General features: G+C 36.5%; 3 protein-coding genes across 3 annotated transcripts; 2 read left to right on the top strand and 1 right to left on the bottom strand.

The window, feature by feature from the left end:
- Positions 1-403: 403 nt before the first annotated feature.
- On the bottom strand, positions 404-18,262 carry LOC127875232 (26S proteasome regulatory subunit 10B). Its single transcript, XM_052420100.1, has 12 exons — positions 18,096-18,262; positions 13,809-13,888; positions 12,677-12,716; positions 12,064-12,184; positions 11,230-11,344; positions 7,960-8,109; positions 7,526-7,649; positions 6,224-6,285; positions 5,243-5,363; positions 3,559-3,639; positions 3,203-3,274; positions 404-727 (listed from the first exon to the last, which is right to left on the bottom strand). Exons 1-12 carry the CDS (start codon positions 18,184-18,186, stop codon positions 609-611), a joined length of 1,176 nt encoding a protein of 391 aa, XP_052276060.1. The 5' UTR covers positions 18,187-18,262; the 3' UTR covers positions 404-608.
- On the top strand, positions 18,237-24,315 carry LOC127875234 (acylphosphatase-1-like). Its single transcript, XM_052420103.1, has 4 exons — positions 18,237-18,385; positions 19,663-19,679; positions 23,549-23,658; positions 24,056-24,315. The coding sequence occupies exons 1-4, from the start codon at positions 18,280-18,282 to the stop codon at positions 24,168-24,170; spliced, it is 348 nt and encodes a 115-aa protein (XP_052276063.1). The 5' UTR covers positions 18,237-18,279; the 3' UTR covers positions 24,171-24,315.
- LOC127875233 (N-acetylglucosaminyl-phosphatidylinositol de-N-acetylase-like) lies at positions 24,158-26,026 on the top strand. The gene has a single exon (XM_052420101.1). The coding sequence runs from the start codon at positions 24,302-24,304 to the stop codon at positions 25,049-25,051; it is 750 nt and encodes a 249-aa protein (XP_052276061.1). The 5' UTR covers positions 24,158-24,301; the 3' UTR covers positions 25,052-26,026.
- Positions 26,027-27,549: the final 1,523 nt, after the last annotated feature.

Below are 27,549 nucleotides of genomic sequence, written 5' to 3'. Positions count from 1 at the left end.
CATTTCATTTCGTTCCTACGTCAAAAATTGTGGTTGCTATGGCAACCAAAAAAAAATATATCTGAAAATGGTGGAATTTCTGACAATGGTGGAGCCGGTAGGGGACAATATTGCTTGACAATAGCCTTGTTACAGCTGGGTCAGTAGATCCAAACCAAAGAACTTTCTATATCGAATATCCAGTAAAAATTATCACTACCATTATATTATTTAGTCCATAAAACCCTGACCAAGTTAAATGCCCTAAGACTTCCGTAATATGAATCAACCTATTGAATAGTTCAAAAGATAAAAAGAAGTTCTAATGAGGTGGCAAGGTTCGTGATTCTCAGCATCCAGTTGTCTGATAATCTTGGAAGGTGCATGTAATCAATATCAGTAAAACACAACTTTTTTGTTTACATTTCACGTTTAATAACTTTTTTTCATATACATGAACTAACACAATCAAAATGCTCAATATGAAGTAAATCATTCATAAGTTTTCATTCTAAGAAAAAAAGTTCCCTACAACATCCGTATCTTTCAAAGTTAAATCATTATTAACATTATATATATGCTATGCCTTCCGACAGCAAGTTTGTTTCCCCTCTGATTCCCGTTACAGTTTACACTGGTTTGTAGTCCAGTTTAGACTCCAGTTTCTTGTTATCTGCCACCTTTCTGACAGCTTTCATGAAGTCCTCTTCTATCACATAGTCTCGCTCAGCTCTGATGGCAAACATACCTGTAATGTAGAAAATAAATGAGTCGTGCTTTGAAAAAAGGGGGTTAAATGCATGTGCGTAAAGTGTCGTCCCAATTAGCCAGTGCAATCAACACAGGCTAATCAAGGACAACACTTTTAGCCTTAACTGGATTTTCATCAAGGAGTCTTCCTTCTAACAAAATATAAAATAAAAGTGGAAAGTGTCGTCCCTGCTTAGCATGTGCGCACTGCACAGGGTAATCTGGGACAACACTTTATGCAGATGAATTAAACCCAGTCTTTTATAGATGGAGGCTCAAATAAATAAATGTAATGGAATCCCTGAAAGCACTACACCAAAAACACCCACATGTAAAAATAATGTTCACAGGTAGTTAATTTACACAATTTTAACAACAATGCTTGTTGGCCAGACTGCCATTCATATTGTTAATATTTTTACCCTCTACCACTTAGATACGTATTTTGACGCATTACAAGATTCAATTTTTAAAGGAATTATTTCCAAACCTTAGACACTGTTGAGCAGCAAACAGCATAAAACCTGAACAGACTGTGAGTTCCTCGCAGGCTGTTCTGGTTTTATGCTGTTTGCAAAAGCCATTTGACTTTGCTTCTTATGGGGGAAAGGGTCAAACAAGTATGACCTTGACCTCACATCATAGGACAAGGGCATTACATGCAACATGTCCTCTCTACAGTGTGAACATTCCAGTATGAATGATAAAGTTACAACCTGCAAAAAATGTTATCATGACAACTTTTAGCATTGACCTTTAAGTATAACATTGACCTTTGAGTTTGAAACACACACCATGCTGTCTCTACATTGAGAAAAGTTCTCATAAGTTATTTAAAATTGCAAGGTGAATGATGAGTTTACTGTATGGACAAAATGTCGTTTTTTTTTAATTTGACAATCGAACCCCAAGTGTGAATTGAACTTTGAGCGAGGGTCGTACATGTAGCACACAAGCTCCACATGGCAAACATTTGTGATTATCCCATCTTCACATGGTAGAATTTATATTAAGTTAATAATTTGTAATTATCCCATCTCCACATTGTAGAATTTTTAGTAAGCTATATAAAATAGCATAAAGAATAAAGAACATACAGTCTGGACATGCTGTATTCTGCCCAAATTCAACCTACCCACAGACTGAGACCTTGCCCTTTGAACTAGGGCTGTGGGTCTTAATTGTGGCACACCATATCCATATGGTAAATATTTGAGTGTGTGTGGTGTGCATTAGTCCATCCAAGCTTATCCAGACTATAACTTCATCATTCATAATAAATTTTAAAACAACTCACCACAATCATTGCAAAAGCTAACTTAATGCGAGCTCAACACAAATTAAATACGTCCATTAAAAGGTCTGGGTTACACTGATTTGTGAAGTATGTATTTATATGTGGTAAAAATTCTTGCACATAAGAAGGCTTATTAAAGATATGATAAAAACTATACTCTAGTAAGAGAGCCGGCTAGGTTAATTAGGATAACATGAATATTGGAAGGGCCATATATCAGAAGTGCCTCAGGGGATCTAGTCGTTTATCGGCCTGGTGTTGAAAATATATGCCTACAAACACTGAAACCAAGTTTGAGGATGATACAATAACAGTATACTATTTTAATTTGAGACTGGATAAGGCTTATTTGGCAAATTTTGGATAATTAAAGGGTCATAATTTAGAAGTGCTTCTGGCAGTCTAGCTTGTTATTAAACTTGTCCAAGATTATATGCCCAAAAACATCAACACAAAGATTCATGATGATAAGATTCAAGCTATTTGAGTTTGAGAGCGGACATGAATAATTCAGCCGTTTGTTTAATAACTAAAGGGCCATATTTTGTAAGTGCTTCAGGTGATCTGGCTGTTTATTAAACTTTACTGAGGGTATATGCCCAAAAAGATTATCACCAAATTTCATGATGATCCGATTTAAACTGTTAAAGTTTGTGAGCAGACAAGGTTAATTGGACCATCTTTGTCTATTTCAAGGGACATAATTAAGAAGTATTTCAATTGATCTGACTGGCTGTTATACTTGGTCGAAATATGTTGCCCCAAAACATTTAATACCACCAAGTTTTATGAGAATCTGATTTTAACTGCTTGATTTCATGAGCAGACATGGTTATCCTGGATTCGGCCCTACTTTATGCACGGTGCAAGTGTTCCCATACTATAACTAGTTTTATGGACATATAACAAGCATCATATAAAGATGTAGATATTACATTAAGCATAAATTTGTATTGTACATGTATGTGAATTAATCAAAATGCAGAATCTGGACATTCTGGCAACTATTAATGAAAAACAATCGAAATAGTAGGGTAATGCAAACATGCAGGTTGCAAATGAGTTCAATCATATAATTGTTATAAACAAAACTTCCCAGACTGCTTATGTACCAGCTATGCACTTGGGAGCGAGGTGAAACATAATTTTAAAAAGGCTTGAAATAAGGTTCCCTACCTGCTTCTGTGCAGACATTGCGCAGATCAGCACCATTGAAATCATCTGAGAGCTTCACTACAGCTTCCCAGTCTGAAATATCATACATGTACAAAAGTAAGCAATGTGGTACCGGATCTGTGTCATATGTTCAAAGTAAAAGCTCAATGTGGCTGTGTTTTGAATAACAATCTATAATTTAAACATTTTTAACTCAAGCATTTCGTGATGACTTCAATATAACTGTAATAAAACAAGTTAACATCTTATAATCTATATCTATAAAACTGTATAAGTCTCTACAGTTTAAGCTGTTTTTGCATTGCAATAATACCCTCTGCAAGACTGGTCAATGGGGGTTGCTGCAAATGACTTGCCTATTTCTCCGTGTTTTGCAATAGGTGCGGCATGAATCTTGAGAATGTCAGCTCTGGACTGTTCATTGGGCAGGGGGATCTCTGAAATCATAGTGACCACACTGATACAACTCTGGATAAAACACATACACATGAGCCATGCCCTGGGAATGCATGTGAGTAAAGCATCATCCCAGATAAACCTGTGCAGTTTGCCAACATTTTATACTTTTATGGATTGTTTTGTTGTGAGGAATTCTTTTTTGAGAGGAAATATCCAATTAAGACTGATCAGCATCTCCAGACTGCACTGGCAAACCTCGGACAACACTTTACGCACATGCTTTATGTCCAGTCTTCCATCTCCAGACTGCACTGGCAAACCTGGGACAACACTTTACACACATGCTTTATGTCCAGTCTTCCATCTCCAGACTGCACAGGCAAACCTGGGACAACACTTTACGCACATGCTTTAAGTCCAGTCTTCCCGGAGCGAGGCTCAGCTTCAACTACACGCACACACGTATGCCACCACCACATTTCTCAAGGATGAAAGTAATCTGTCCTTGGCATTATTTAACAAGAGCACCGCATAACGGGTGCCACGCTCGGCTGCAAAAGCTTGTCATAATTATTTTTTTTAGAGGTCACAGTGACCTTGACCTTGACCTTTGACCTAATGACCCAACAAGAGATGTGTTTTTCAGAGACACAATGCCGACTAATACGCCGCTTTGATTTATTTAACAAAAATATATATGTGGGCAGGTCAGATAACTATGTCCATTTAAAGCTTATCACTTGCCTTGACTTTGTTTTTTCGAACCTAGACCTTGAAGGATGATGTTCACCTTGAAAGTTTACCACTCAAAATGTGCAGCTCCATGAGATACACATGCATGCCAAATATCAAGGTGCTATCTTCAATATTAAAAAAGTTATGGCCAATGTTAAGGTTTTAGCACAACGCCTATAGCAGACGGCGGACGACAAGCTGGCTATGACAATAGCTCTGGTTTTCTCCAAAAACAGCCTCGCTAAAAATGACCCGAGTCTTAAAATGAACTTAATTTTAAGACAAAATAGACACTTCAATAAAGTAAACCATATCTAAATTCTTCAGCAATATTATACACTCATCATACTTCAACATCAAAGCAATTATACAATTTAATACACTATAGCATGTACATTTTGTTTAGGATTTTCCAAATCCCAAGCTCAAATGTAATTTTTGTGATGTTAGATGATTGCAAATTAATCCTTTAACAATTGCTAACAAGGAGTTTAAACCTTTTTTTCCAAAAATGAATTTTCATGATGCTTTACAATCTCACTATGAGATGCCAAGCACAGTGTATTGTATTAATACTTTAAGCTGTGATTTTGGAAACTCCTCAAGGGAGACAAATATCCTTCCCATCTGACCAAAACGTTTCATTTTTGTAGATACAGTAAGGTGAGGAACCATATGAACAGCATTCTTGAAAAAACTAGGATTAATGCATGTGAGGAATGTGTCATCCCTTGGCAACATTTTTGGCCCACACTGGATTTTTAGTTAGGAACAACCTTCTTTAAGCAAAAAATGTCAGAGGAAATTGGCAGTTCCAACAGGCTAATCTGTGATAACAATTTAGGCACATGCATTAAGCCCAGTTTTCCCACACCCCTGATGCTTAACTAGACGCTATGATCGTACCAATTTTCCTGTCCAGTCTACCGGGCCTCAGCAGGGCTGGGTCTAGGGTGTCAGGTCTGTTAGTTGCCATGATCATCTTCACCTGTCCCAGGGCATCAAAACCATCCATCTGATTCAGCAACTGCAACAGACCCATGAATGTATTACATACAAATATGAGGTGTTTCTCTTTTTTAACATACCCAAGAGACTAACAAGATATGTGTCCATAAAGAACAGATGCCCCCTTATTCCACTTTTATCTCAAAACTCCACATACGTTAAAAAACACAACCTAAAAATCATGCAGATAGACTCACACACCAAAGTGAAATATCAGGACGAGGTTAATATCTGGAAGTGTTTTGCAAAATAATAAATTAATGGAAAAATGTTATTTTAGAGAAAACAGTCTTAAGCCTGTAACTTCATCAACAATCTATTGAATGGAACAACACTCGAACTTGATCTGTAGGTCATGTAGGTTGACCCACAGAAAAAAATAAAGTCAGTATCTGAAAGTGTTTTGAAGAAAATAAAAAAAAGTAATATTTTTTAGAAAAGTCCAAGGCTGTGACTTTGTGAAAAAAGATGGACCTAAACAAAACTTTCACTTGATCTGTAAGTCATGAAGATAGACAAAAAACAGTATGCCGGACAGATGGACGACTGAGGGACTGATGGACAGACAGTCGGACAACTATTGGCCACCCTTCTGTGGGCATAAAAACAAGATAGACACTGATTTATAACTCAGGCAAATATCATCTGAAACACATGAAATACATCTAATTGCTTGAATTCCTTCCTATTTAAATATTAGGTTTTGATGATGCACCTTGCATATATTTCATGTCTAGTGGTTATACCTTTACCTTTAATATATTTTCATATAATTCACTTATTAATACTTTAAATTTTAGAGTTAAATACTGAACTGCATTTTTCCGCAAACAACAGTAAATGTTTTGAAACATTATTACACCTGTTGATGGTACCTACCTCCATCAGTGTCCTCTGGATCTCTCTGTCAGCAGAGGTACCTTCTGAGAACCTCCTACCACCTGAAAATACCCAGCTTGCATGGAAGTTACACTGCAAAAATGACTGTGTAGTAAACTATGATACCCCTGACAAACCACATGTAAAATCTGACAATAGCTTTGACCAAAATGACTAAACACCCGCGCACAGCTTTATCACAGACATAGCAGCCACATCAGTGGATAAGTTCAAGGGCATGTAACTCAAAAACATGTGGAATACTGTGCATGAAAAGTGTGTCTTATCAATCTTCACTGCATGGTGATGTTCAATTCATTCACTTGAGAAATGTAGAAGCAGTTTGCCCCACAAACATAGAACATCCAGGTAGCTACCACAGAAATAACTTAGTTCAAGTGCATATTCCTCAAGAGAATGTGTCTTGCACATCTACACTTCATTTGATAAAATATTTTGAGTTTCAATTTATTAAATAACAAAATATAGAAGCAGTACCCTCACCAGTGACAAATATAGAACATTTAACGCTTCTGCCATCAAATGTCTAAGTTCAAGGGCCCATAACTCAGAACAGTGTTGATCACTGAGCTTAAAAAAGGCACATTGCACACTTACACTTCATGCCAGTTATTGGTGATGAAACATTTCAAGTTTCAATTCACTTCAGAAATGTACAAGTAGTTTTCTGAACAAACTTAAAACATTTTATTTTTTGCCATAAAAATGGCTAATTTAAAAGGCACGTAGTAATGGCTAAGTTAAAGAGTACTCAGGAACATGTTGATAATTCTTCACAACAAGAGCAACGCATAGCGGATGCCAACGCTAGGCTGCGGGTGTAGTTTTGAATAAATGAAAGCTTGTCAGAAGTTTTATATTAGAGGTCACATTGACCTTGACCTAGTGACCCAAAAATGGGTGTGGTGTGTAGAACTCATCAAGGTGCAGCTACATATGAAGTTTCAAAGTTGTAAGTGGAAGCACTCTTTGATTTTAGAGCCAATGTTAAGGTTTTAGCACGACGCGGACGAGCTGGCTATGACAATATCTCGGGTTTTCTCCGAAAACAGCCGAGCTAAAAATGGTGTTTTACACATCTTCACTTTATGATCATGAAAATTCAATTGGTTGAGAAATGTCAATGTAATTTGCTCCTCAAACATATAACATTTAATGCTGACAAACAAATACCGATCAAAGAACCAACTGACCAAAAGAGTGACTCAAATATACTGCTTCAAACTTTGTAAGTAGGGGTATAAAAAACATTTATAGTTTCTTCATAGGTTTATTACATACCTATAGCATCGATTTCATCCATGAATATAATACAAGGCTGATGGTCCCTTGCAAATGCAAACATTTCTCGGATGAGACGGGCACTCTCTCCAATGTATTTATCAACAATCGCACTGGATACCACCTGAAGGGCCCAGTGGAAAAGTGATACGGTTTCACACCCTTTGTTTGTTTCAGAGTTTATATAAGTGAAATTGATTCATCATATACATATTTGACTTTTTTCTATAAATAAAAGTACATTTAAAATAAATGTCTTGTTTATTAAATCATTTTGTGTCATTTAAATTAAATAAGAGATTAAAAGATTTTAATGTTGTAATGTGTCAATTACAAAACAATATAGAGTAATTTATTACAATCATTTAAGGTGTAGGGTAAATTTAATAAAACCAATGCCTGGTTATTTCAAGCCATGTAAAAAAAAAATCAACCTTCAAGAAGTTAGCATCCAGCTGTGAGGCTACTGCTCTTGCCAGCAGTGTCTTTCCAGTGCCTGGGGGTCCGTACAGCAGGCAGCCCTTGGGTGGCGTGATCCCTACACGCTGGAACAGCTCGGGGTTCATCAGGGGCAGCTCTATCACCTGGTAACAAACAGCGGTTTTGTATAATATGAGCCTCATTCTGGGAAAACTGGGCTTAATGCATGTGTGTTAAGTGTTGTCCCAGATTAGCCTGTGCAGTTCGCACCAGCTAATCAGGGACAACACTTTCCACCTTAACTGGATTTTCACTAAGAAGGGACTTCTTTTAAAAGAAAAAAAACATAAAAGCGGATAGTGTCTTCCCTGATTAGCCTGTGTAGACTATAGGCTAAGCCGTGACAACAATTTACCCACAAGCTTTTAGCCCAGTTTTCCCAGAAAGAGGCTTATATGTATAAATGTATACACATATAAAAGTATTACATGTAGTATTAAGTACTGTAAATATATAATAACATGTCTATGTTCAAGATTTGTTGGATAATAATGTTTAAGAAAAGTATTAGCTACTTAGTTTATAATGCGTTTAAAGTTTGATTTTCATTTAAAAACAAAAGAGATTAGGGTTGTTGTCTTTTGGAGTTCTATATCTTTTTCCAGTGACAAACTTTTGCCATGTTATTTTAAGTGCAATATCTTATCATGGTATTTGCAAGAAACCTCTTATCAAGGAAAACACTACTAAAATGTTTTTTATCACTTGCAAGCCACAAGTGTTCTTTATCCATTGTTACATTTGAATATCATGATATACTACCTGAAATAATGATAAACATACATGATGACAGATTTAACATAACCTGGTAAATGCTCAGATTTGATCAATTACAACCCTTAATTTTAAAACAAGAGCACCGCCTTGCGGGTGCAGACCGCTCATGCGGGGGGGGGGGGGGATTCTTGGGTGCAATGGTTGGACGGTATTTCAAACATAAAATAATAAATATAAATATTTGTGTTTTTTAACCTTTCAAAAAAAATAATTTGGGGGGTGGGGTGGGGGGTTATAGAATAGTGTGAGGGTGTGGTGGTCATTTGTGAGATGATTTAAAAAAAAAAGGGGGGGGATTCGGGGGGGTATAGTATAGTGTGTGGTGGTCATTTGTGAGATGATCTTAAAAAAAAAAAATTAGGGTGGGATTTGGTTGTGCGGTGGGGGATTGGGGGTATTGTATAGTGTGAGGGTGTGGTGGTCATTTGTGAGATGATCTTAAAAAACAAGGGCTGTTTGTAAAACATGCATGCCCCCCATATGGGCTGTCCGTTGTAGTGGCAGCCATTGTGTGAATACGATTTTTGTCACTGTAACCTTGACCTTTGACCTAGTGACCTGAAAATCAATAGGGGTCATCTGCGGGTCACGATCAATGTACCTATGAAGTTTCATGTTCCTAGGCAAAAGCGTTCTTGAGTTATCATCCGAAAATCATTTTACTATTTCGGGTCACCGTGACCTTGACCTTTGACCTTGTGACCTCAGAATCAATAGGGGTCATCTGCAAGTCATGATCAATCTACCTATGAAGTTTCATGATCCTAGGCGTATGCGTTCTTTAGTTATCATCCGGAAACCATTTTACTATTTCGGGTCACCGTGACCTTGACCTTTGACCTAGTGACCTCAAAATCTATAGGGGTCATCTGCAAGTCATGATCAATCTACCCATGAAGTTTCATGATCCTAGGCGTATGCGTTCTTGAGTTATCATTCAAAAACCATTTTACTATTTCGGGTCACCGTGACCTTGACCTTTGACCTAGTGACCTCAAAATCAATAGGGGTCATCTGCGAGTCATGATCAATGTACCTATGAAGTTTCATGATCCTAGGCCCAAGCGTTCTTGAGTTATCGTCTGACAACTATCTGGTGGACGGACCGACAGACCGACCCACAGACCAACATGAGCAAAGCAATATACCCCCTCTTCTTCGAAGGGGGGCATAACAAAAAAAAAATAATAGAGGGGGGGGGGGGGGGGGGGGGGGGTGGATTCGGGGGGGGGGGGGGGATGGTTTGGGTGGAGTCTATTGTGGCATGTCAGAGGTAAGAGTAGTTTTGTCAAAGTATCAAACAAATCTAATCATAAATAAAGAAGTTATGGCATTTTTAGCAAAATTTAATAATTTGACCTTGAGAGTCAAGGTCAAGGTAAAATTCAACTTGCCAGGTACAGTAACCTCATGATAGCATGAAAGTATTAGAAGTTTGAAAGCAATAGCCTTGTTACTTTAGAAGTAAAGTGGATCAAAACACAAAATTTAGCCATATATTCAAAGTACTTAGTCAAAAAAGGGCCATAATTCCATAAAAATGACAACCAGAGTTATGCAACTTGTCCTTTTACTGTACCCTTATGATAGTTTGCGAGTGTTCCAAGTATGAAAGCAATAACTATGACAGTTTAGGGGTAAAGTGGACCAAATCACAAAACTTAACAAAATTTTCAATTTTCAAAGTATAAAGGGCCCATAATTCCGTCAAAATGCCAGTCAGAGTTACATAACTTTGCCTGCACAGTCCCCTTATGATAGTTAATAAGTGTTGCAAGTATGAAAGCAATAGATTTGATACTGTAGGAATAAAGTGGACCTAAACACAAAACTTAACCAAATTTTTCAATTTTCTAAGTATAAAAAGGGCACATAATTCTGTCAAAATGCACGCCAGAGTTATCTAACTTTGCCTGCCCAGTCCCTCATGGTAGTAAGTAAGTGTACCAAGTTTGAATGCAATAGCATTGATACTTTCTGAGAAAAGTGGACCTAAACGTGAAACTTAACCGGACGCCGACGCCAACGCCGACGCCAATGTGATGACAATAGCTCATAATTTTTTTTCAAAAAATAGATGAGCTAATGAAGTTATACAATTTATGATCAGGTGTATTTTATCATGGTTTGAGAGTTGGAACTAACTACATTTATATTTATAACTTTTCCACTATGCTGTATTAACAAAATATATCATTTCTTGATAAAAAGCTAAGCTCATTATGATATCAATTATTATTCAAACACAATAATGTTTACTGATATGCACTTGCATCACATGATACTTGCATTTTGAAAGAAGGTTTGAGATCTTATTAGTTTTAATGATGATACATAAAACGATTGATTTCAGTGTCCGATTTGTACCACATGTGAACTAGTGAAAAAAACAAAAGTTTCTACTATTTTTTGTTGGCAAAAGTTGCACAGTGTGTTCAATGTCTCACCTCCCTGAGTTCTCTGATCTGCTCTCCCAGCCCGCCCACCTGATTGTAGCTCACATCCCCGGGGTCCTCAATAGACATGTTGTATACAAGGGGGTCCACTTCACGGGGCAGGTGCCTGCAGGTGGATAACATGTGCATAACGTGTCCTCCCAGGGACAACGCTTTCCACTTTTATATATTTATTAAAAGGAAGTCACTTCTAAATGAAAATCCATTCTAGGCAGAAAGTGTCGTCCCAGATTAGCCTTTGCTGGGACGACACTTTACACATATGCACTAAACTGTGTTTTCTCAGAGCTCATTTGAAAATTCTGAACCTGTAATTGTCAAAACTTTAAAAAAGAGCTGCTGAGCAGCTCATAACACAGGGACATTGATCACATGACATCTAAGCATGAAATTTGAAGAGAATCACAACCATCAATAATGAGTGGCCGATCATGGCCTTTGTATCAGATCATGTGACTAAGGAAACTTAGCATAAAAGGAAACTCAACAGTTCTTCAATGTCTGGAGAAACATACATCAGCCTTGTTCTAGGAAAACTGGGCTTAATGCATATATATGCGTAAAGTGTCATCCAAGATTAGCCTGAGCAGTCCTTCCAGGCTTATCAGGTCGGACACTTTCTGCTTATATGTTGTTAATTTTGGAGGAATCTGCTTAGATTGTCGCTTTAAAAGAAGTCTCTTCAAAGCAAAAATCTAAGCAGAAAGTTTTGTCCCTAATTAACCTGTGTTGCCTGCACAGGCAAATATGGGATGACACTCTAAGCACATGCAGTCAGCAAACTGTTCCCATAACAAGGCTCAAATGAAGCCTGTCAAAGCTTACCTCATGATTGTCAGCGTTGTCATGTCCAGGGCTACTCTGGTGCCAGATTTCAGCTTGGCCTTGTCCAACTGTCTGCGACATCCCACAACATATCGGGGACCATTGGTGGCCTTCACGATGACTAAACAGTGGGAATGTTAATATTTACAATGTTATCAACAAAAAACGGCCGGTGCTTTTAAGAGTATTCCTGAAATGATAAATACTAAGAACTGGATGGGAGATTGAAGAGCAAACCAAGCAGGTATATAAATTAGAACGAGCCCACAGGTAATGGTCTGTAAAATGTGTGCTAAGTTAGATTTTCTGAGAAACCTTGTATATCCTCTACACAAAACATACTTGAAGAACAACCGTGTGCCGGTCAGGTCAAAATGTTAGCTTTCTTTGCATTGGTTTATCTTAGACAATTTACAAATATTCTACTCAATGTAATCCAAATCATGTAAAATACTTTTTGTTTTAATAATAAATAAGTATTTTCATTGCTCTTTACAGATAATGATACAATCACATACAGTAGTTGAATTTACATGGACAACAACTTACATGGTGCAAAAAACACAGCATGCAGAATGGCTCTAAGGTTTAACATTTTAATATACACACTTACATTTATCTTCTGTGAGCTGCTTAAGTACTTCACCAACGATCTATAAGAATTTACAGCAGAATATGTAATTTGTGTAGCTTACAGTTTAAGAAAGCAAAATAAGTGGCTATTTGACACATTATCATCGCAATCCACCCCTTATTTTCTAACTAACATACACCTCAAACGCACAATACAGTGAAGTCATTTTGTTTATTATCATAAAATCATCATTTGATATTAAGCGTAGTTTTCTACCATTTTATCTGAATTGTTGACACAAAGACAAAAAATGTGATAAATTAAATACCAGGTAAGTGTTGATTTCCGATTCACAAAAACCTGAACCATTCGACAAGGCTCCTGGTTTAGGTTTTCTATGCCTCTCTATATAAACTTATCAAGTTATGTCTATCAAACAGTATCCAAATATTCTCTGCATCTTTATACATGTGTAATATAGCTTTATGAATGTTAAATTGGCCACTTTTTGTTTAACTAACCTCAAACACTAACGTAGTATTCTAGATGAATCTTTAAACATGTGTATATATAGCTTTTGGAATGTCAAATTGGCCACTTTTTGTTTAACTAACCATTATTTTACCCAAATATTGTAATGTTGCAACCTCATATACAATATAAACAACTTCCCTTGTTTTAATATGATGTGCTTAATTAAAAAATTTGTTGAAGCATTTAAAAGCATGTGGTAAAAAGATCTGCATCCTATCATCATAATAAATTCATTTCATACCATGATTTAATAAACTTGTCCAAGAAGTTTGTTAGTAAGCTCGCCACAGACTTGCTAACAAATTCCTGAACTCGTTTTATAAAGTTATGGTATAATATTACAACTCATGTCAGATCGTATATATGTTTGTTATAATAGTTGGTCAGCTTTGTAGTGGAAAAAATGTAAAAGCTTTATTTACATTTCAAGACAAATAAACTTAGTTAAACACTTAAATACTTACTAGTAACTGTACATTCAAAAAAGTCTAATATTTCTGTAAACAGTGAAGTTTGATGGAATTACAAACTATAACTGAATAAAATCTACTTGTATTACCATATTGTGAAGTTCGCTATTATTAATTTCTATTCCTGAGGTGGTTCAAGTATATCTTGAAGTGTGAAAATTCAATACCTGTCCAACACTTTGTAAAGCCTTCAGATCATTCTCAGACTTGTCATATTGTTTGGTCAATTCTTTCAATTGTTCTCTCACTGAAATGTAAAATAATGGCTTTGTTCATTATTTTGTGTTTATGATCTAAACCCCTTACATTTGGGACTTCACTATAAAATGACAAAAAGTTATATTGTTTATTTCATAAGTTTATAAAAATTATAAATAAAACCTACATAAAAAAATTATAAACAAAACCTACATAAAGCAGATAATCCTTAAAACACAGTTTAAATGGATATTACAACTTCAAGTTGAAAACTCATTATTTCTTTTCTTTTACAAATCTTTTTCTAAACATGCTCAAGTCAAACAAGCCATTGGTATTCATGGGATAAAACAAAGAGTGCCAAACTGTCACAAGATACGCCCGTTCGAAGGTTTTGGACACCATGCTCAATGCTTGAAATGCACTAAGTGACCTCGAGACCTAGTTATTGACCCGGCATGACCCATATTTGAACTTGACCTAGATATCATTTAGATGTAACATCTGACTAAATTTGGTGAAGATCAGATGAAAACTACTTCAATTAGAGAGCGGACACCATGCTTAATGTTTGAAATGCACTATGTGACCTCGTGACCTTGTTTTTGACCCGGCAAGACCCATATTCGAACTTGACCTACATATTATCTAGACACAACTTCTGACCAAATAAGGTGAAGATCAGATGAAAACTACTTCAATTAGAGAGCGGACACCATGCTAAGTGCTTGAAATGCACTAAGTAACCTCGTGACCTAGTTTTTGACACAGCATGACCCGTATTTGAACTTGACCTACAGGGCCCTCAATCTATTTAATCTGCCGCCGAAATTTGGCTGCAGTCCCCCACCTGAAAAGTATACTTTTTCCCCTTTTTGGGGGAAAAATTCCCCCTAAAAAAAAAATTTAAAAAAAAAGAAAAAAAAAAGTTTTTTTTTATATATTTTTTTTTAATAAAAAGATGTGTCTCATGATTATTATATCTCAATTCTATATCAATTTAATCTTTGCAAACATACTAAATTATGAAAAATGCAATGAATATAGTGCAAACATGTACAAATGTAATAATGAGAGAGTAAGTAAAAAAATCCTCCAAAAAGGGAAACGCCGTAAAAATTCCCCCTCCTAAGGGCTGCGGACCCCTTCCCCCAAAATAGTGTGAGGGCGCTGACCTATACATCATCTCGACACAACTTCTGACCAAATTTGGTGAAGATCGGGTGAAAACTACTTCAATTAGAGAGCGGACACCATGCTTAATCCTTGAAATGCACTAAGTGACCCCGTGACCTAGTTTTTGACCTGGCATGACCCATATTCGAACTTGATCTAGATATTGTCTATTGAAACTATAATAGGTCCCATTTTTTAAAACGGGCGTATAAAAAAATTAGCATAAGGCCAAATAATAGTTGTATAACCAGCAAACAAATCTTGCTGAATTTATAAGCTCCAGTAAGTGAATGTGATTAATTGGCTGCTTAATAGACCCTTTTCAAAATGAGCCAAAATTTATAAGAGGAAAAATTCATGTGACTCGCCAGGGTTTTTTTTGGCCCGATTTTATAGCCGAAATTCGGCTATGTTCCCAATCCCAAAAAGTATACTTTTTTCCCAAAATGTGGCAAAAAATTCCCAATTTCCAAAAAAAAAAAAAAAAAAAAAAAAAAATTTTTTATTTTTTTTTTTTTTTTTTTAGAAAGATGTCTAATGTATATTTTATCTCAATTTTAATTCAATTACATCTAACAAAGTATTATATGATTTTGTTCTTTTAATTTCAATGATTATAAAGGGTTATATCAAATTTAGTATTTCCCTAATCAGTGGACTTTTCGTGTGGAAAAAAATGCTAATTAATTTATTTTCCCGATTTCATGAAAATGCCGATAAAATTCCCAATTCCAAAGCCATGGGCTATCTTCCCAAAAAGTGGAAAAAAAAACCTGCTCGCAGAATGAGGCTGAAGGTGTATCCATTTCTAAAAGTGCCATGCAATGCTGAATCTGATTTCAACTCATCACTCTTTAGAACATTCAGCGACGTAATTATATTGTCAACAAAAGATGACATTTTCAGAATTAGCAGTAATATTTTTCCCATTTAATGCATAAAATAAATGTTCTTTATTAAAGTAGTTGTTTTATTTAATTGTTTGTACACATATTAACACTCTTCGTTGAGCATTTTTATCACGGTGCCTTATCAAAGATCTATCAATAACCTTGTTCATTGATACATCTGTGGTTTTATTGCCCATTTGTTCAGCAAAAACCCATTATTTTGTTGTGATCAGAACATGTGCCGTCAAATACTAAACAACAGCAAGTTGTCATAAACCACAGGTAGTGGATGTCTGGTCAATAAACACAATTTATGACATCTTCATGTCATGTAGTAGTATTGGGTAGTCATTTCTAGGACTTATTTAATGCCAAATACTTAAATTGAAAGTAATTTGTCCTTACAGATTGTCAAAAACCAAAGCTGTTTAGATATAAGCCAGTGAAGAACTCTGTAACAATCTGTGTTCCAATAGCATGTTGTTGTTTGTGCAAGACTGTGAATAAAAGTTTGTTTCTTTCCTGTGTCATTTAAAGCTGACAAAAGTTAAACAAAGTCATTAAAATACCATTCTTCAATTGGTACAATTCACAACTTGATTTTTCCCAATTGGAAAGTTTTGCCACCTGTTTTTTCCCACTTTGGTGATTTCACAACGCGAAAAATTCCCAATTGCATAACACGGGGATCAATCTACCTCAATTTTTTTAAAGAAAATCATGTACCATCTAATAAGTCAAGATCATAATTTTAGTTAATTTTTGAAGGAAAAAAATCTCTCTTTATAACTGCATTTTACTTTTAGGGGTATAATATTGACTTATAGATGTTTGTTTATTAGTCAGATGATAATTTAAGTTTAGAACAAGTTTCTGGTTGATAATTACTATAAATTATATATATATATTTTAAATGCAGGGCGAGAAGATTAAAGTGAAGGGCGGGTGGATTGGCAGGCCTACTCGCCCTACAGGGCAAGTGGCTCTGGAAAAATTCATCAAGGTCTGGCCCCATTGAAGCTCAGGATTTTTCACTTTAATGGTGAAGAGGCGAACGATTCAGATAGTGGGTATGAGCTATTTAATGGTTTCTGGGTGGGCCATGTGGATGCAAGACATGCTGAAGCAGGCATGTCTGGGCCTTAAAACATTAAAATGGGGAGGATTGTAGTGAAATAAGGTAGATTCCAAAACTGGCAAAAGCCAGTGTAAATGTTCTCTGCCTAGTGATCGGAAGGTCTAGTCCATATAAACAGACTCCCAGAGCCTTTAATCATTTTTGCTATGGCGGCTCTGGCAGTCCATATGCACCCCTTCATAAACATGGGTGCAGTTCAGCACAGCGAATCTGTGCGCTTCACTAAACAGACGTCGTTCAAGACAAATTGAGGAAAATAATGAAAAAACTTAATAAACATGTTAAATTTACCTGAATGGCAACCTACGGATGTCATCCTTTGCATGCACCCTATAAAAACACGACGATGTTTCAACACACCTTTCTCGCTGACATGTTTATGTTTAAATTTGACACAGTGTATTCTGTATCGAATACCACATCGTTATCGGCTTTATAGGCTGGAGCACATAACCCGACATGCAAAGTATTGGTGTACTGCGACCTAACCAATATTTGGTCAATTTTCCAATATGGCGGATACAGCGTACAAAACAAAACATAAGTCAATAAATCAATTATTTCTTGCTTTAATGGTACCATTTGGATGAGTTTTTGGTTTAGATAGGTAAACTTGTATAGGTTCTTGCAGTTTCAGTGTTCCTTAACCCTTGCATTGTTGATAACATTTTGCACCCATGGCCAAGAGAGAGCGCATTGCAACTATCAGCAACCCATTGGGTTATAAAGCTGATAGTTGAATTATTGCAACTATCGGAAGGTCAATGGTTCGATCCCCATTGTGGGAGCTTTCTTTAGATTTCACCAATAGACATCAAGTACTGGTTCGCGTCCCAGGAAATGGACTCGAGAGCTTTTCAAATTAGCCTTAGGCTTTCAATGAAATCGAGCTTAAATAAATAGGTTTTAAACTAATCCCCTGTTAGAGCTCAGGATTTTTCCGTGACTGAGTGATTCAGCATAAAAGTTGTACAAACCCTTCTTTTTACATGACAAAATTTGATATTAATATTAAAGTCATGACGTGATATGACATTTACGTCCATACGTACTTTCTTTTAAACGTGCTTCAAGTTCTTTATGTTCTAAAAGCTTCTTTCTGTAATCAGAAAGAGCTTTTTCTCTAACTGTATCGGTTGTCATTTTGTTCTTTTTTACTTGCCGGTGAATTAACGATCTCCGCAGGCTAAGAGTTTATTTTCACCCCAAAGAGATAATGCCCCAAAGGTTTAACCAATGAAAACAATTCTTATTCTTGTTTGTTGCGCGGTGACAACATGTAAAATGGCATCTGGAAGTCGAGTGACTTCGGTTAATTTTGAAATTTTCGGAAAGGTTCAAGGTTTGAATACAAAAACGCTTATTAATTTTACCACTATATCATTGTTTAAGTCCATTCAGAATGTTTATAATGATCTAAGTTGGCAATAAACAAAAATGAAGGGCATCAATGGGTTACACCCCACCTAGTCATTTAAATTAAGTCAAAATCAAAGTTGCATATTCTTACATTATTGTACCTAAATAATGTGCAGACCATGTTTAAGTTTACTTATTACACATGCTCAGCATATTTATATCCCCATTACCAGTGGTATTGAGATCTATATTAGTTCTGGCTACCATAACTTTAAATGTCGCTTTATATGATTTTAAATACTATATAAACTGTACGCTGAGGTTTCTTTAGCTAGGACTATATAGGAGTCACTTTATCGGTCGGTCTGTCCCCAAATTTCATCCGATCTTCACCAAACTTGGTCACAAGGTTGAAGTTGTATCTTGATGATGTATAGGTCAAGTTTGAATATGGGTCATGCCGGGTCAAAAACTAGGTCACGGGGTCACTAAGTGTGTTTTAAACTGAAAGTTTGTCCGGACCATAACTATGTCATTTATCATTAGATTTTAAAATAACTTGGTACATTTGTCCACCATCATGGGACTGTGTGTCGCGCGAAAGAATTATGTCAATATTTCGAAGGTCAAGGTCACACTTTGAGTTCAAATATTAAAAATGGCCATAAATGAGCTTGTCTGGGCAATAACTATGTCGTTCATTGTTAGATTTTAAAATCATTTGGCACATTTGTTCACCATCATTGGACGGTGTGTCCTGCGAAAGAATTACTGCGATATCTCCATGGTCAAGGTCACACTTTGAGTTCAAAGGTTAAAAATGGCCATAAATGAGCTTGTCCGGGCCATAACTATGTCATTCATTGTGAGATTTTAATTACTTTTGAAACGATGTCTGTTTACTACTGATCATATTTGTGAAGTATGATGCATAAATGTGGCCCTCTTGGTGAACATTTTGAACAGTAGAATATTGTCTAGGTTCTAGCTTTGGCCCTACTTAACTTTTGAAGCTGGAAACCTGGGGGGAATCTGGTTTCGTTTACTTTGCACTCTTAATTCCTTTTGCCCTGGTTCCATTTGGTTGCCTACAAATACATGCAATATCTAATAATGCCAGGCCCACTCCTCATAAATACAGAAGGCGCCCTCCATGTGATAAGTTGTCCTGACATTTATTAAAATGATGCTAGTTCTATAATTTTACCCCAAGCTCTGTTTGAAGAAAGTTCTTTCTCAGATTTGGTTTTATATTTGCAGGAGTATTCTTCAGAAAAGTAAGTAAGCATCTGCTGCTGTGTGCAAACTGTTTTGCTAGTAACATTTATAATGTTTTGCAGTGTTTGCACAAGACCGATTAGATTTTAGAGTTTTATTTTGTTTTATTTTTAAACCCTCCACCCCTTGATACAAAGTAAAGGGGCAGTTTCCTGGATTTTTCATGGACATGAGTGTGTCTGTGTCCATAGGTCTACACAGATTTGAATGAAGAAGTTCTCCTAAACTTTTTAATGTATATGTACAACATTCAAACTTGCTATGACTATTCCTTAGCCTAGCATATGAAGGTTCAATTTTTAACAACCTATGTTCAAAATAACAAAATGATGCTTCCTTTTCAACTTGAAATTTCTGAAACATAATTATTGCCACTGAAGAGTTTATTAGGAAAAATAAACAGCACACAAAGTTAATTGTGCAGAAGTATATTTGGTACATTGTATAGTGGCCATCTACTTAGTGACATCAAATAATTATCAAAACTGGCCACACGCAGAATGTCAAATGGTTTACATGTATATAGACTTATTTATCAAAATAACTTAAACAATCTTTTTCTCTGAAATCATTAAAGGCCCAAATATTTAATATTTGGTTCATAAAAATGTATTGTGGTTTAACTGGTTATCTACAAACTTGTTCAAATAATGCCCCTGGGGTCATAACTGGCTAATCCCCAGCTTCCAAATTTTCATTGTTACATATAATTTCTATGTACTACTATATGTATCACAAGATGTGGCGTCAGATGTTTTTTTGTGTCACCACTGGGACAATTTTTAGGAAAAGTTTACTATGATGATCTTTCTTTTTATTTTTTATTTGTAGATAACCTCATGCTGTTTGCATATTTTATGTAGAGTCTTAATAATTGTGTTAACTAATTTCTTTATCAATTCGTGTGTTTCACCTTAACTTTGATGCAATGCTGATATTTCTTATGCCCCCCTTCAAAGAAGAGGGGGTATATTGTTCTGCACATGTCGGTCTGTCGGACCGTCCACCAAATGGTTTCCGGATGATAACTCAAGAATCTAAGGCCTAGGATCATGAAACTTCATAGGTACATTGATCATGACTGGCAGATGACCCCTATTGATTTTCAGGTCACTAGGTCAAAGGTCAAGGTCACAGTGACTCGAAATAGTAAAATGGTTTCCGTATGATAACTAAAAAATGCTTATGCCTAGGATCATGAAACTTCATAGGTACATTGATCATGACTGGCAGATGACCCCTATTGATTTTCAGGTCACTAGGTCAAAGGTCAAGGTCACAGTGACACAAAATAGTAAAATGGTTTCCGGATGATAACTCAAGAATGCCTAAGCCTAGGATCATGAAAGTTCATAGGTACATTGATCATGACTGGCAGCTGACCCTTAATGATTTTAGGTCACTAGGTCAAAAGTCAAGATCACATGACTCGAAGCATTAAAATGGTTTCCGGATGATTACTCAAGAACACTTAAGTCTGGGATCAGGAAACTTCATAGGGACATTGGACATGACTGACAGATGACCCCTCTTGATTTTTAGTACTCTAGGTCACAGGTCAAGGTCACAGTGACTTGAAACAGTAAAATGGTTTCCGGATAATAACACACGAATGCTTAGGGTTAGGATCAGGAAAGTTCATGGGGACATTGGTCATGACCAACAGATGACCCCTATTGATTTTCAGGACTCTAGGTCAAAGTTCAAGGTCACTGAAGCCACTACAACTGACAGCCCATTTGGGGAGCATGAGTGTTTTACAAACAGCCCTTGTTTAAAATTTATAGATTGTAGCAAATTTCCCCTAAATATCAAACTATTCATGCTGTTAAAAAATACATTTACCTTAGTGTAGACTCACAAGGCTTTGTTAGAAAATGTCAAGTAGTATCTTGTACTCATTGTGTCATAATTCAATTATCTTTCTTTTCTTTTTTGTTCTGCACCAAAATATTACTTTTGCCTATCTGTAGTGATAGTTTGTTTGATCAACAGTTTTGTTTCTTTAATTAAAATAATTTATGTTTGAGTACGAACTAATCATTCATAACTATGGTAATTAATTGCCTTATTAGACATGCACTTTAATTGCCATCTTCATACTGTTGAAAAAGCAAAGATCTGGATAGAAATATCTACTATTATCCATTATCATTCTATTTTAAACATTAAATGTTGATTTGTTGTTCATTATGGTTCTACATGTTCAAAACAATCTGTGTTTGATGGATAGGATATAAACTTACCAGTTGTTCAATATTTGTTGTTGGAGCAATCAAGTTAAAATATTGAACAGTTTATGTTTTTTAATATAAAGCAAATGAAAATGATGTTGTTGAATGTTATTATACCCCCACAAACGAAGTTTAGGGGGGTATATAGGAGTGAACTTGTCTGTTGGTCTGTCTGTCGGTCCGTATTTTAGTGTCCGCTCTCTAATTCAAGTAGTTTTCATCCGATCTTCACCAAACTTGGTCAGAAGTTGTACCTACATGATGTCTAGGCCATGTTGGAACATGGGCCTTGCCTGGTCAAAAATTAGGTCACGGGGTCACTAAGTGCGTTTTAAACATTCAGCAACTTGTCCGCTCTTTAATTCAAGTAGTTTTCATACGATCTTCACCAAACTTGGTCAGAAGTTGTATCTAGATGATCTTAATGCCACGTTCGAACATGGGCCTTGCCGGGTGAAAAACTAGGTCACGGGGTCACTTAGTGCGTTTTTTAACATTCAGCATGGTGTCCTCTCTCTTATTCAAGTATTTTTCATCTGATCTTCACCAAACTTGGTCAGAAGTTTTATCTAGATGATCTGAAGGCCAAGTTCGAACATGGGCCATGCCAGATCAAAAACTAGGTCACACATTGAGCATGGTGTCCGCTCTCTATTTCAAGTAGTTTAAATCCGATCTTCACCACACTTGGTCAGAAGTTGTAACTAGATGTGCAGGTCAAGTTCGAACATGGGCCATGCTGGCCAAAAACTAGGTCACGGGATCACTTAGTGTGTTTGAGACCTCACCATGTTGTCCGCTCTCTAATTCAAGTAGTTTTTATCCAATCTTCACCAAAATTGGTCAGAAGTTGTATCTTGATAATTCTAGGGCAAGTTTGAATATGGGTCATGCCGGGTCAAAAACAAGGTCACTGGGTTACTTAGTGCGTTTTAAACATCACAATGTTGTCAGCTCTCTAATTCAAGTAGTTTTCATCCAATTTTCACCAAACTTGGTCAGAACTTGTATCTAGATGATGTCTAGGTCAAGTTTGAATATAGGTCATGCCGGGTCAAAAACTAGGTCACGGGGTATCTTAGTGCGTTTTAAACCTCACCATGTTGTCCGCTCTCTAATTCAAGTAGTTTACATCCGATCTTCACCAAACTTGGTCAGAAGTTTTATGGAGATGATCTTAAGGCCAAGTTAGAACATGGGCCTTTCTGGGTCAAAAACTAGGTCAAGGGGTCACTTAGTGCGTTTTAAAAATTGAGCATGGTGTCCGCTGTTTTTTGTGAAGACGACATGCAAATTATTATGTGTCACTGCGGCATGTGGGGGTATTCGTCATGTCTGTGACAAAACTCTAGTTTAAATTAAAATATATAGTTGTTTGTTTGTCATTAATATAAATTGTGTTGTTTTTTTGGTATTTACTACAATTACAGGTTATGAATTATTTGTTGTTACTGTGTTAATGTAAATAGCAATATTAAAAAACAAACAACTTCCCTCTCAAGTTTCTACAAAAATCTCAGTAGAGGTAATGCTGATATTGAATTCAATAAAATTTAACTTTTTAGAAATGGGCTGTTGATTTAAAAATCTGGTTTAGATGAGATTTGTTAATGAAGAACTTCCCATTACTTTAGCACACTGAGAAGACTGCTAAGGGGTTAGGCCTGGTTGGCTGGGTGATGAACACACCACAGAAGACAGTGCAGGGTCAAGTGCAAGGTCGTGAGGAGAAAGTGGCTGAAATGTATGTCACAACATTTTACATGTACATGGTAGCCCTTAATGTTGTCATATTGCCTTAAGTTTAGGTAAAAACTTCTGTGATGTGCCTAGTGTATTTCATTCAAAGTGTTTTAACGTTGTGTAGCTTACATTATGTTAATATGCAAATACACGTATTTAATGTTTGTGCAATAAATCTCTTAATGCGTAGATTTTTTTATTTACATGCATTTTAGAGATTACTGAATCTTACAGAATGAGTATGACTAATTCCTGATTAAGTGTTTGAAACCGGATAGGGAAAGGATTTATATTATCAAATTTTGGCAATAACAACCCACATGCATACAGACAGAAGTTTAATTTTTAATCAAGTGTTGTATCTCCTTTTAAAATGTTTGTCTGGTTTTAATTTTTAGGAAAAAGTGGCTGCAGACAAAGGGAAGTCCAAAATCAAAGATTGAAAAAGCTGTGTTCACTGAGGAACGTGCTATACCAGCCTTAACTTACAAATCATTCTCTATCAAGGAATAGCATTAACAATAATCCACCATTTGCATTCCATCTAGACACTATAGAACAAGTGTTTTGTTTGCCTGTTGTAATCTATTACATAGTAGTTTTTGTAGTGAGTATTGTTTGCACGGAACATTTTTATCATAAAAATGCTAGCATTCCTGATATTAGAATTCTTGTGGCCTTTCGCCATTGTGTTAGTGCTTTGCTACGTGTATATCAAATGTTCAGCTGTCAACCATTTCATTCGCTCTGGCTGCAAACAGAATGTACTTATAGTGACTGCTCACCCTGACGACGAGTGTATGTTCTTTGCTCCCACAATATTGTCGCTGTTACAAGAGGGCCATCAGATCTACCTTGTCTGCCTCAGCAAAGGAAATTTTTACAACCAGGGGGAGTTGCGAAAAAAAGAATTGCTGGTCAGCTGTGGGAAGTTAGGAATTCCGCAGAGTAACGTTACCATCATCGAGGATGAGAGGTTTCAAGACGGGCCAGAAAATGTGTGGAGCATCGATGGTATAGTGGAGCGAGTATCTGGCGTGATAAAACGGATTGGGGCCAAAAGTGTCATTACGTTTGATGGCCAGGGAGTGAGCAGCCACCCAAATCATGTAGCATTGTTCAAGGCAGCTCGCAGAATGGTTCATGAGAAGGTGATTGAAGGGGTATCAGTATTTGTTTTAGAAAGCACCAATATTGTCCGAAAGTATGTCTCAATTATTGACATTCCTATAAGTAGTATTATATGCATGACCACCTTTGTTAGCTTGCCAGTTGATGTCTATAAGGCGTGGCTTGCCATGACTGCCCACAAAAGTCAACTGGTATGGTTCCGAAAGCTGTACATTTTTTTCTCAAGGTATATGTATGTGAATACCCTGTATAAACTAGACTGATGCAACTAGACTGATGCAGGGCTCGTGTATTTGAATTGTTTATAATTGGTAAAGTGTTAATCAGAGTGTTAGTTTTTCTCAGGTTGTGTTTAAAAAACGAGATGCATGAACATTTAGCAAAATTTGAATTGATTTTTTCAAATGATAATATATTTGTTTCTTTATTGAAATTAAAATGTTGTCCATTTTAAAGTTATGTTATTAAGACCATCATAGAACTTGTACATATTTTTAGGAGAATTAATAATAGATATTGTAATATTGAGCAAAAGTTGAATTATTATGCCCCCCTTCGAAGAAGAGGGGGTATATTGCTTTGCTCATGTCGGTCGGTCGGTCGGTCTGTCGGTCCGTCCACCAGGTGGTTTCCGGATGATATCTCAAGAACGCTTGGGCCTAAGATAATGAAACTTCATAGGTACATTGATCATGACTCGCGGATGACCCCTATTGATTTTGAGGTCACTAGGTCAAAGGTCAAGGTCACGGTGACCCGAAATAGTAAAATGGTTTTTGGATGATAACTCAAGAACGCATAAGCGGCCAACAGGGCGAACTCTGAACAATATAACAGAAGCAACTGGTCTGTAATCCTAAATCTATAATTATCAGTCCAATGAAACATCAGCCTTTGAGTAAAATAAAGTGGATCAGTAAAAATATGATCAGAATATGAGATTTTTTGTATATTAAATATTGTGTTAATGTTTAATTTTGTTGATTAATATAAATATAAGCAGGACAGGGGAGGTAATACACTTTTATATCTTTCTTATATACAGGGGAAAAAAATGCAATAAGTTTAAATTTCATGTTTAATAAATAGAGGATATTTGTTCATGTCAGTGTGAGATCATTTGTTATTTTTTATGATCACATTTTATTATTACTTTGACAAAACAACACTTACCTGAATACCACAATGGATTCCACCCATACAACACCCCACGCCCCTACCAGAATCTTTCCCCCCTCCACCCCCCCCCCCCACCTCACCCCCCCCCAATTTTTTTTGTAAACATCATCTAATAAATTACCACACCCACATTATACCCCCCTTATCACCCCCCCACCCCCCCCCTAACCCCCCCCCCCTCCAAACCCCCCCCCAAGGTTTTTTTTTAAACATCTAATAAATTACCACACCCCACATAGACCCCCCTCTCACTCCCCCCTACCCCCCCACCCCCCCAAATTTTTTTTTAACCCACCCCACATTATACCCCCCTCTCACCCCCCCCCCCACCCCCCCCATCCCCCCCCCCCAAAAAAAAAAGTTTTTTTTAACAACTAATAAATTACCACACCCCACATTATACCCCCCTCTCACCCCCCAGGCCCCCTACCCCCCGCCCCCCCCCCCCCCCCCAAAAAAATATAAAATTTGTTTTTAAACATCTAATAAATTACCACACACCCACATTATACCCCCCTCTTTCTCCCCCCAACCACCCCTACCCCCCCCCCCAGCCCCCCCCCCCCCCAATTTTTTTTTTTTTAAAACATGTTATAAATTACCACACCCCACATTATACCCCCCTCTCACTCCCCCCTTGATCATGACTGGCAGATGACCCCTATTGATTTTCAGGTCACTAGGTCAATGGTCAAGGTCACAGTGACTTGAAATAGTACAATGGTTTCCGGATGATAACTTACATTAGGTCAAAGGTCAAGGTTACAGTGACAAAAAACGTATTCACACAATGGCTGCCACTACAACTGACAGCCCATATGGGGGGCATGCATGTTTTACGAACAGCCCTTGTTTTGTATTCTTTTTGATATTCAAAGAGTCAAAGATTATACAATATTTAGATTTTAGTTTCAGTGTATGTATAATATCAAAATAATTTCATTCCATACATAATGTAATTTGTAATAGTGATTTTGAGGGAAATTACAAATAAAAAGGCAGCTTTAACATGCACTGGCAATTGTGTTTACATCACTCTTTACTGTATGTTTTGTATTATTTGAAAGTTAAAGCTCCAGTCAAACTCACAAACAAATGAATTGTTATAATTTGCATACATAGATTCCAATGGCCATTTCATCAACCAAAATAAAAAGAACTTTGAAATCAGTAAAACAAAACTGAATTTGATATTTTTAATGTATAGTTCCTGTACGAGCTATAGCTGGTTTTTCCACTGGAGTTAATCAGCAGGTATATAAGGCACATACTCCGTACATACTAAGTATATGCAGTAAACATTGTATTTGCAAAATTCTGTTTAGCACATCAACATAATGAGTGCATTTCTAACAGGCAAACTAAATTGCTTGTTAACAATGTTCTTAAAACTTGAAGAACATTCATTTGAATGGTTTGAATAAAACTTTAAACATAATGTTATAATTTGTGGCATTTAATACTGTTTACATGTGTTTTGACATTTTGTGCTCATAGGTCATTTCACTTTATTGCTACAATTATTATGTATAGATCTGCTATCTGATGTCTTTGTGATATATGTATGGTGCCACTGCCTGGC

The sequence above is a fragment of the Dreissena polymorpha genome, chromosome 3 (assembly GCF_020536995.1).
Source record: "Dreissena polymorpha isolate Duluth1 chromosome 3, UMN_Dpol_1.0, whole genome shotgun sequence".
NCBI classification, from domain to species: Eukaryota; Metazoa; Mollusca; class Bivalvia; order Myida; family Dreissenidae; genus Dreissena; species Dreissena polymorpha.
This window is presented reverse-complemented; position numbering and strand designations above follow the sequence as displayed.